General features: G+C 28.9%; 1 protein-coding gene across 6 annotated transcripts in view; it reads right to left on the reverse strand.

The window, feature by feature from the left end:
• Positions 1–11880, reverse strand: part of RhoGAP93B (MyTH4 and RhoGAP_KIAA1688 domain-containing protein RhoGAP93B) — a 63684-nt gene extending 51804 nt beyond the window's left edge. For all 6 annotated transcript variants that reach the window (XM_080168091.1, XM_080168089.1, XM_080168086.1 and 3 more), the window contains exons 1-2: positions 11632–11880; positions 10682–10800 (exon numbers count right to left, since the gene is read on the reverse strand). In XM_080168091.1, the coding sequence (XP_080024217.1) occupies positions 10682–10800; positions 11632–11673 (161 nt within the window). In that variant the 5' untranslated portion in view covers positions 11674–11880. The remainder of the gene's footprint in view (positions 1–10681; positions 10801–11631) is intronic.
• Between the last annotated feature and the right edge of the window lie 243 nt (positions 11881–12123).

The raw sequence follows: 12123 nt of genomic DNA on the forward strand, positions 1-12123 counted from the left end.
ATACAAATAATAACAATTCATTAAATTGAAGCTCACAACATGAAATAAACAGTTAACATTTTCGTTATTGTAAATTGCAAACTTTTTGTGATTGCAAAAGATAAGCTTTGAACACAGACAAGGAAAAGTACCTATTTAGTAGAAAATATCAATTCACCTATGTAAAAAGGCAGCTATAATATGGCTTCATTTCGGGAAATTAAATGGTCCAAAAAAATAATCGCGAGTAATTTTGGATTCAATCATATGTGACAAAAAATTAACTAATTTCTTTGTCTGCTAGAAATTGCATTGTGTCTTAATTGACAATTTAGTCTTTTGAATCTATTAAATTATCAAGTACCTCTAGAAAAGGGGGGGGGTGGGATTTCTACAAAACACGATCGTACTTAGGTGTACCAAGGCAAGATATTACTCATTACAGTGCAGGTCCATATGACAAACATCATACAGACAACCAACCGTTTAATGTAATATTATTGTAAGGAATCAGAAGTATGTATTTCAATAAATAGGAGTTTATTGTTTGAGGGTAAAGGCAACCATTTTTATCCCTCAACTGATTAAATTTTCGATATTTTTCTGTTCTCATCTAAAGGGGACTTAAAGCCATTAAAGTTCTTTAATAAACTGCTATTAGTCTATATTATTTCAATATGCTTTAGTTTTTCAAAATACTTGTCTGTGTAAATTAGTTTGCATGCAAATAAACAATATTTTTCAACATTTTTTATTATATTGGTAATTTTTGTTTTATATCAAGTACTAACAATATAATTACAGATTTATTTTCAAAAGTAAGGCTTCTCTTTAATTGGGATGTGAATGTAACGGATAGTCGAATGGTTGGAATTGTTCTATTAAGTGCAAATCTTGTTGTAATTATGAGGTAAAATGTTGAAAGAATTGCAACTATGGAATCATTAATCAGAGGTGGATTCTTAAAAAAAATTTGCCCCACTAATCACTTAGTGGGGCAAAATTGTTTTCGTGAAGAATCAACCAAAATCACATTAAAAATCTACAAAAATTGAACAAAATTAACGTAAGATTTTATTTAATTTTTTAATTTTTTTAAAGAATCCACCTCAGATGTCCGGTCCGTACGTCTATTTTATCCTTTTTAAGTCCTATGATAAAATTTTATTTCTATGTGATATCAAAATAATACTATCTAAGGCTTTTTTTATTAACAATTTTATGATCATTTAATTTCAACAAACAGTCATTCAAAAAAAGTTTATATTTAATGTGAATTTTACCATCAATATTAAAGCTAATCAACTTGCGGATTTAAAATATTGGACAAAGATAAAGTTTAAGTAAATAAGTCATTTGTAACCTAACTTATAAAAAAAAAACTATTTTTCTAGCTCGTTTAGGTATGTATATTATTATATATGACGAAACCATCTACTGTTAATTTAATCTAGTAACATTTGTGGCCATTTTCAAATAGGGCCCAAATATCCCAATCTTGCAATATTTGTAAATTATGTGTCAGAACAAAAAGTTGAAAAGTCTTCCACATATGCTTTAAGATCAGGGACAAGGATAGATTGAATTAAGCTAATTTGTCCTTTAAGATCCCCAAAAAATAGTACTGGTTTAAGGGAAGTTTCACATAACTCACTTTGTGGTTTTTGGCTTATTTCTATCTAACAATAGTTTTCTGTCCTCTATATTCTCCTTCAAACTTAAATCCCCCTAGATGTTAGGGGCTGAGTCAAGCAAAAATTCCTTTACCACATAAAGGAACATATCTTTGCAGAATAAAAGGGAAAGGATTAGATTTAAAAGAAGCTACGCTACTTAAAAGAAATTGAATTTGAATCCCACTAAATGTCAATTAATCTCTGACTTAACATCTAAGACAGGGAGATATGTTTAGAACTTAAATTATTTTTTGCTTTAAATCTTTTCTACAATATGATTGTTTATTTTGTATGCCAATGGCCAATATTAGGATATCTTTATGTAAAAGTAGCAAGGTGTCTATGAGTGTGTTTGTCTGTCTATTTTAACTAGGTATCTTATTCTCCAAATTAATTTTCTTAATGTTTATATGTAACTATGCATAAGAGTAGGCTAGGTAGCACGATTATGTAAACAAATATTGTTCACACACTCACATATTTATAGGAAAGGTAAGTGGGTTGAAAATTACATTTAAATTGTTTTTTTTTAAGCACAGCAACTTTACATTTAGGTTATATCAGTGTGCATCTTTTCTTTACAGGGAGGAAAGGGACATTAAACTGTTCATTATAGAAGTTACTATGATTACTTGAATACATTTTCATTTGACTAAAAAAACACTGGGTACTTTTATTGCATGATGCATCTTGAAAGGTTGGTTCGAATTAGCAGTGTCCAAACTAAGCAACCAATAATTATAATCTTCATCCATAATTAGTATAGGCACAACTCATAGCTATTCAAATTTAAGACCTACTGATTGAAGAAATGCAATAAAATGGTTGTTTATCTTAAATAGTTGAGGGATGTTACAAAGCCAATCTACTTATTCCTTTATTTATGCAATAGCAGACATAAACAAGTTGCACAAAAAGCGCGTAGGTATATTTCTCATTATTACATCACAGTGATAAGCTAAAATTTGAGCTAAATTGCCACATATTACAAGCGCAGATGCCCAATAAGTGGAGCTAGAATTTAGTACTTTTAATTAACAATGCTACTCTGTAATTGAAGTCTATTTAATGTCAGTATGTTTCCATTTATCATCTAGAATCATTATTTTGATAGTGATAGAAAATGGACTATAAAAAATCTTTCGAACAAATATTATGTATGCTTTCCTAATGCCTTAAGTAATAAGAAAATGAAAACGTTGTGTATTAAAACTGCGAATTTTTCGCAGCTTAAATACAAAATACTTTTACACTTGTAAGGGTTCTTAATTACAAAACAATATTAATTTTTATGAAAATGATGCCTTTAAGAAATTAAGAAAAAAATATTTAAAAACGAAAGTCTTTGAACAACTTTGAAATTTAATTTGGGTGGGGTTAATGCCTCCCTCACAAAAAAGTTTTGGATAAAAACTTTTGATAGCGGGGTAGGGAGGAGGATTAATATTTTGGCATAAATATAAAAGCATATTATTGCTGCGCTACAATACAACATAATTGTCCCTGTTTAATTTTCTAAGCAACTTTGCTTTAGAAAATTTAAAAAATTTGTAAAGCTATGTAAATGCATTAATAACCTTAAACCTTAAGAAAACAAGAAAAGTAGAAATGTTTATTGAGAAAACAAGAGTACATGTATACATTGCAGAGGATTAGGAGGCAGTCAGTGGCTGATTAATTTCTAATTTATCCAAAGATAATTCAGTGTTTATAAGAATACGGGTTTAAGAATTTTAACAATTTAAATATTAACTCTTAGTAAAATAACAGGATTTCTAAAAATAATTTCATTTAATACCTTTTGTACTTCCTTATTTAACTTATTATTCTACTAGTGATTCAGACTTTGTTTAAAAGTATTTTTTTCCAAGTACTTACTTACACCTACATCCCTTGAGTAGGCAAGAAAGTTAAAGTTTATTAAAAATTAAAATACATCTAATTAGCAAGCTTAAAATAATGTTAAAACCAGGATGACAACATCCATAAAAGCGAAGCACTGAAACGGTAGGACAAACGGACATTAACACTTGTATAGTGTCTGAACTGAATGATCCGAATATAAAAGTATAAAAGTCGAAGCAAAAGTGTAAGTAAATTTGTTGCAAAACTGCTTGATACAGGATAATGTTTATGGTCCGACATACTTACATTTTTAGGACTTGATTATAGAGTTGCTTCGCTTATAAAATTGTTCTTTGTTGTCCCAGGAATCAATATACCAAAAATCAGATCAAACGGATAATTAGATCACATAAAAATTTGTTGTTAAAAAATTAGAAAAATCAACATGTTTAAAATGGACGTACGGACATTCTGGTAATGATTATAGAGTTGCTACGCTTTCTAAATCATACATAACTACTACAGGAATCACCATGCAAAGTTTGAAATCGATAGGACAATTCTAACATGCCTAAATTAACGAATAAAAGCTACCTATCTCAGACGGACGGACGGACGTACGGACCGACCCTAATTATAGAAAAGCTTCGCTTTTAAAAACATTTATTTTTTTCTTCTTATAATAATGAATAAAAACGAGGATTTTTCGTATATAACAAAAAACGGAATTTATCTGTCTTATTATCCTATTTGTTTGATAATGTTTAATTCTAAAATCAAAATAAATTGTTTCATACCTATGAATTCTAGCTAATTCAGGATTTTCTAAGAAATTGTCGAAAAAAAAATAAACATTAATCTTTATCATTTATGACAAATTCTGTATTTCAGATTTTGTTTTGAAAAAAATAAATAAATAATGTTGACATTGAATTTTGTTTATTTACAAATATATGATTGTCTGTTTTTTTTTAATTCTTAAACTTTAAGACGTTTTTTATAAAAAAAATATTAAAATAGAACGAAATCAATACGTAGTTTTATAAAGTTACTGAGATCTCTATATTGTATAAGAGTGCAAAATGAAGTCGATGGAACGCTTCTAACATGAACCAAAAAAAAACGACAAAGCCTATGGACTTTCTGACGTCTTTGATGAAGAAAATTGTATTTTTTAGATATAAAAACCTAAAGATTATTTACAAGAGAAGTACGATAATATTTAAGAAAAGTTTTCAAAGTTATTGAGCTAACTAATAAGATATCGTTGCTAAAATATTTGGGTATCCGTGTAATTTATAATCAAGTGTCCCCTCCCTCCCTGGAAATAATAGAAAAGCCATTTCTCCCCCTCATAATGCTAAACACTGTTCAACAATGTGAAAAGATAAAAACTTTAAGAGGTAGGGGAAAAGAAAATCTTTATTATGCACGAAAACTGACAGAAATTCTAAAAGTAAAACAATCTAAAAATCTATATTTAAAGATTGTATGTTGTTCCATTTAGAAACGGATTTACTTTTATTTAATGAGATTCATTACTATGAAGGTTCATATGTATTTTCATAGAAACTAAAAGGTTTTTAAAAAACGATTTTGACTTTTCCTCCAATTCTTTGCTTTAAAAAAATACATTTCAACTTTCTCGTAGGTTTTGAGTGTGTGTGTGTTTCTGTGTAATTTTCTGTTTATTTTTATTTCTATTTGAAAATTGAGTGTGTGTGTGAGTGTAAGTGTGTGTATTTTTGTGTACTAAAAATGTGCACGATAATAATAGATTTTTTAAAGTTTGAGAATTATACAGGTTTGCATTTAATTAAGGTCCCATTGCTTTGGTTCGATATTTTAGAGAATAATGTTAATGGGCGATTTTTCAAAATCCTATTATAATCTATAATACAAAGTAGAACGATGTCTGTCCGTCTGTCCGTCTGACCGTCTGTCCGTCTGTCTGTCCGTCCGTCCCTTAAGATCTCGGTAACCACTGAACCGATCGGATTCTACTCTTCAGGGTATATACCTATTGGTCCTGTGGTGGTTTTAAGCTATTTTCTTGGGGGGTGGGACACCCCCAACCCCCCCAAAAACAAAAAAAATCCCCCCCCATTTTTTTTTTTTTTTTTTTTTTTTTTTTTTTTTTTTGTAGAATTCTTTTGTAGAAATATTCTTTTGTGAAGAATTCTTTTGTAGAAGAATTCTTTTGTAGAAGATTTCTTTTGTAGAAAATTTCTTTTGTAGAAAATTTCTTTAGTTCTTCTTATTTTTTTTTTTTATTTTTTTTGTTGTCATCTCTTGGGGCAAAGCCCCTAGAGGCTAGGGGCGAAGCCGCTAGTACCTTATATTGCTAAGGTTTTTTTTTGTCTGGCATTGTTTAAAGCTATTTCATTTTTAGATTTTAGACTTTAGATTGGGTTTAGGTTATTTCTCAAGCCCATTAATACCGCTATAATTGGATAAATATACCTAACCTTGCATTGGTATAAAAATATTTTTATGAATCCTATATATTTTATCTAGAAACCCCTTTAATGTGTAGAAAAATGCAAGAAAAAAAAACTAGGGAAAATAATAATGAATTCCCTTCTGGACACCAGGTAATTTGTGCAGTAAAAGATGTATGTAAATGGAAATTCTTTTGATAGAATGGAAAATAATGTTTAACCGCCACCCTGCATCTACAAAAAAAAACACTAAGTTCTATTTTATTAAAGGACACCCTGTGTGTGCAGAAAAAGATGTGAGTGAAAATGCTAGGGAAAGAATTGAAAAAGGATAATGGAATTTATCGACAAAATAAAATTGTTGGGTAAGGAGCAGGGATTTCAGGATATGTCAATGATAGAATAAAATGCATTAATGTCTCTTTGAATGTATTAAAAATATCAACAACAAAATCCAAATTTAAGAGTAAACATTTTTCCCCTAGCAAAATTGATTTGAAGCCCTAGGAAAAACTTTTTAAAGCTTAATCTTCGAAGTATTAAAGGAAAACAAGTGTTGAAACAAAATGAATTATAGTTAATTTAACAAAACACGGCTTTTCAGGTTTACACAAAATGAAATTAGGAGTTGGAAGTTTTTAAGTGTTACGAGCATTATCTCAGTCTAATTTTGCTACACATCTAGATTATTTTTCACTGCAATGACTCATCTCTAAATGCATGAAAAACCAAAAAAAAAGTTTGCATTGGGTTGAAAAACCAATGTTTTGTGACATATAACTGCATTTCATAGTTAATTATGCACTTTTTAGCTTTACATTAAAAAAATATTAAACCCAAACAAACAAGATTAGTTTTTATAATAAAATAAGCCGTTTTAATTTAAAAAAAAAACATTTTTTTTACATTATTTAGTCTTAAACAGATTAAAAACGCTTTAGTTTCGCTTAATTTAACTAGTTACTAAAGCTTGAATAAGCCTAAATAGAGGAGTCCTTTTTCAAGAGCTCGCACTCACACCTTTCAACAACCCGCACCAAGCCATCCTATTATTCAAAGTAGTATTGTTTTTTGTCTGAAGCTTAAGATCTCAATAACTATTGAACCGATATTGTTCTCTATTTTATGTAAGCTTTATGTAATTTCAGATTTAAGTCTCGGAAAAGTTTTAAGTTGATTTTTCTAGAGGCTATAGGCGCATCTGAAAAGAAATTCTTCCGAGCCTTTGTTTTCTAAATCATTACAGAGGAAAATAAGATTATGTTAGAACAGATAAAAGATTATCTTAATATAATCAAATCATGGACAGACAATGTAAGAAGTGGCCACGAAATAATACAATTTTTAATGATACAGAAAATAAAAAAGTTTTGAATAAACTAATAATCACAACAATAGAATGTTAAAATAATACATATTCTATCGATTATGACAATTTATACAATTTTAAAACATATATGCAATGCAATCATAAAGGAAGGATCACCTTTCCCTAGTATACTGAAAATATACTAAAGAAGAAAGGGGAGAATTCGTTTATTTTCATTTACCCTAGCCATGTTTTTCCTATAAGAATATCATAGTAGGGGTAGAAAGAGTTTTAAGTAAGATAATTATTGTTACTATTTGCATATGGGATAAACAAACAAACAAACATCTACAAACACACACAAGGTAAATTAATGTACATCCCATTCCCCAATGATGATCAACTAAATTTTTCCTTTTTGGATTGAGACTTCACTCTAGTTTGAACTAACAAATTAATATTTAATAAAAGTTCCCAAAGTTTTTAAGCCAAAAAATGAGAGAACGTGATTATAAAACTTTTGGTACCAGTATATTCTACAGTCTAGTGTCCGTTCCCTTCCTCCCAGGTAATTTTTAAGGCTATAAAGTTTGTGCTAAAGCACTTGCACATATCTTTTCCTCACACTTTGAGACTATTTTACTTTATGGCGCAATTTATCTTCCTGCATTTTCTATCAAGAAGTGAGCTAAATATTTTTATTCAAGGGGCAAAATCTTATAAAATAAAGAAAAAAGGCTTTTCTATGTCTATTAAGATCTCGCTGACCACTATAACTATTGATTTTTTCATTTTAAGGAATCTTCACATAGTTCCCTGGATGGTTAGATGCCATTTTACTGCCAATCCTGCCCTTAAATGTTTAGCATAAAAAGTTTAGTCATATTTGCCGTTGCGTGAACCTAGGCCCTTGGTTTTATTATGTACATTTTCGTGTGACCAAAAGTTTTACATGAAACTAACTTTTAAATAAACATTAAAATCATTAATCTATCAAACTATGATTTATTTTATATCATTTAAGTATTGTTTATTTGAATAAAAAATTTAAATGCATTAACATATGAGGGCTTTATGTGATGTTTTGTTTTGATTGATTCATATTAATGTTATTGTTTAATTTTATTGATGGGTTAGCATATCTAAAGTAATTTTTTATTCTTGAATAAAAATCCAAATAATATACGACAATATGTTACGTATATTCCCTGGAATCTCAAATTAAACGTTCATAGCTGTAAACTTCAGTCTTACATTCGTTGTTGTTGTTTTAAAATTTATTTCAATGAAACAAATCAAACACATTTAATATTTGGTATAATTATCATGTTATGATAATACAATATTGTAAATTATAATATCTAACTAATGCGAAATAAGTGGACATTATTTTTACTGAGCATTAAATAACCAATAAATTTATCAATTAAGTTACTATTAATTCCAGTGTTATTGAGAATTTTAGAAGCAAATTGAGCAATAAACATTGTCTGAGCAAAACAATTAAAATCGCTGAATTTCAATATTTGTTCATCCTTGCTTATTTTTAATGATCTGTCTTTTGCTATAAGTGTTAAAATACTAATTTGAATATATTCATCATTTTGATATACAGGAAAATGTATATTGAACAGATAAAAGTTTTCTTTCAAAAAAATAAAATCTGGTTTACCATCATTGTAGTAATTATCAAGAAATAATGCGAGACAATGCGTAAAATAACTAGGGAAGTAGCATTCCATAATTGAATGATCAGTGTCTGCTTTTACGTTACATTTCAAGCAAAGATTATTATCCAATAATTTCATTTCATACAATTTGTTTCTACTTATAAGAGTACGATTAAATTGTTCAAACAGGAAACTTTTATAGTATAAAACAATAGGTAGCGACAGAATTTTATTAAAGCTATTTTTGAAAACCTCAAAATCTGGATTTTATTTTTTATCCATTTTTCTAGTTTTAAATGAAGGGGGGACAAATTGATCTTGCAATAATTCTTTGTTTGTTTTTTTAAAATGAAAAGTATATATTCTGGGAGAGTTTTCAAAAAGCTTTATGATAGGCTTCAAAACAAACTTTTGTTTTGATTCAGTTAAACAAATTAAGTTATTAAATTCAAAACCACTACACATATTTTCCACCACTTTTCGTAGTTTTAATAAAACTGGTTTCTCAGTAAGATTTTCTTTAATTGCAGAATTTAACAATGGCCGATATAAAACTTTGTGCTGTATTTTGATGAAATCAAGAATTGATGCAATGGTGTTTAGTCCATGCTCGTTTAGTTCCATTATATCAACATTGTTAAATTTGACATTTTTTGCCCAAACAGATGAAGTAATATTTGAATGAAGAAAGGTTTCTCTATGCTTTTCTAAAAGTACTAAAAATCCTTTGGCTTTTCTAAACATTAGTCCACTTTCTAATGGATAAAAGGCTTTAAAATTTTTAATATATTTATGAAAGATTTCAGATCCAAGGTTATCAAAAATACTACTTATTGGTACATGTTTGTGAGACAAAAGTCTTGCAATATTTGAGTTTGGAAAAAGATGGGCGTGCTTGATTAAATTTAAAAAAGCATTAAACCAAATAATAAATGATTGTTGAGATGGTAGCAACATATTTAGCCCACCGTGAGAAAAATCCATCTCTATTCTATTTTTTGCAACCTTGTATCTATAAGAATTGTTGCCTTCATTGCTTTTTGAAGACCAAAGAAATTTTGCTGTTATATTCCAAAGTTTTTTTTATTTGCTTTTGATTAGGAGCATAAATTCTAAAAATATGAAAAGCCATGGTGTTCATTAAGGAGAAAGTAATATTTCTACGTTTAAAAACATTATCACTGCAAAAAGATGCAAATTTTTTAGATTTTGTGTTAAGTTTTTCAAATAACTGTTCATATGTATAATCTGCTGCTTGAGTCAAATTAAAAGATAAATATACCCCTAAATGTTTTACTATATCACATTTAGTCCCTAGAATTGATATGTTAAGAGGACACTCCCCATTTGTAAGAATTTTAGTTTTTTGAAAGTTGATTTTGATGTTTACTGTTGACTCTAATTTTTGAAGTGAGTTGGAAACCAATTGTATGTCTTCATTTGATTTTAATTGAAAGGCATTAAAGCCATCGTCAGCAAAAAAAATTGGATCAAATGGTTTTCCATCCAACTTCAAAGTTAGGTTTTTAATTTTAGGACTTGTTAAACAACAATAAAATATGTGGTTGTAAATATCAAATAAACTTCCACTTGAAGGTGCCCCTTGAGAGAAACCAATTTTATTTTTATATTTCTTAGATGAGTTTCCTTTTACAACAATTTTAAAGCTTCCGCCATTTGTAGTCTTACATTCGTATTGTTAGGTCCAGTAAGAGTTAAGAAAGTCCTGTAGGGTCTGGTAACAGTATTTTTTTATCTTACCTAGATGTATTGATGTCAAACAATTCCCACCACTGGTTATCATTGGTTTTCTTGACGCTTGCTCCCGTTGGGGGGTCCCATACACACTCCCCAGTTGTAAGGTTAGCAAACATGTGCTCCTGGATAAAAAAAAATCGTGGTAAAATAAAAGTCAGTGAACTAATAGGTGACATCCAGTTGCAATCAAAGTTAGGTTTGTAAACTAAAAGGAAGGGTCCATAGAAACGCAAAGGCATAATTGTCAATAGAAACAAGAACCTCAAAAATCAGAACATTCTATAAAATAAAATAAATAATATGGTACATGGCTGACGTATAGAAAAAGAGACAATCTTAGAAAGCTACGCTGCGGACTACTCAAAGTATAGGAAACTAGTGTATTTGTTTAAAAGGTTATTCAACACGCTTTTAGATGCACGGGGGTAAATATATAGCATAGCTCAATGACAGTTTTAGTGCCCGTCGAGTTTTACAAAATTAAAAATATTCTTGCCAAAAGACGACTTAAATATTTCATGAATTTTTCTGTCCATTCCTCTCATTGATTTATAGAAAATAAATAATAACCCACTAAACTATTAAGGAAAAGTATTTGAGTGATTAATGAAGAGTAAATTAAAAACATGACATTAAACTTAAATCAAAACTTTCGTTTGTTTTTAATTTTATATTGCCATCTATTTTCTAAAGAGTATAACTTATCCCTACGTTTACAATTTATCATATATTTATTTTTGTTTGTTCTATTAAAGTATAACCCCTGCGGGGCTACCCTGTACACAATAGAACCTAAACTTGTTTAAAGTATTAAAAAACAAACGAAAAACAATCTTATTTAAATTTTTTTTTTCAAAATAAGGGGGAAGTTTCGGTGCCCTACACGTAACTTTGAGGGAAAACACCGTAACCACATATTAACTATTCGGTAATAACAAGATTGAACTGCCTACCTTCGTTTTGGGTTCTATAATTTCCACCCACTCTTCTGTCATCTTGGACTTTTATTTATTATGCAATTTCTTTCAAATTCTTCATTTAACTATTTACATTTTTAATCACTATTTAATTTGCATACGTATGTTATTATTTCACATTTTTTATATCTTCTGTATTATCACTTAAATTCATGGTGATTTTTGTTCACATTATCTTGGCTTTTTTCTTTATTGCTATAATTACATTTTCATAATCATATTTCTGAAAAAGTATATTTTATTAGATAAAACAACAAATCCTTGTTCCTTTAAACTTTGCTTTAGATAATTTTACGAAATCATGTTATATTCATAATAAAATGTGTACCTAAAAATTTTGTTACGGACGAACAAACAGACAAGCGAAATAAATCAAAATAATATTTGGGGGGCCGATGGAGATGTCGACACTTTGTTTCCCTAAACGACAGCTGAAGAAACACGTATAGGTTTCGTGATTTTTTCGAA

The sequence above is a fragment of the Acartia tonsa genome, chromosome 7 (genome assembly GCF_053477335.1).
Source record: "Acartia tonsa isolate MP-2025a chromosome 7, ASM5347733v1, whole genome shotgun sequence".
NCBI lineage: Eukaryota > Metazoa > Arthropoda > Copepoda > Calanoida > Acartiidae > Acartia > Acartia tonsa.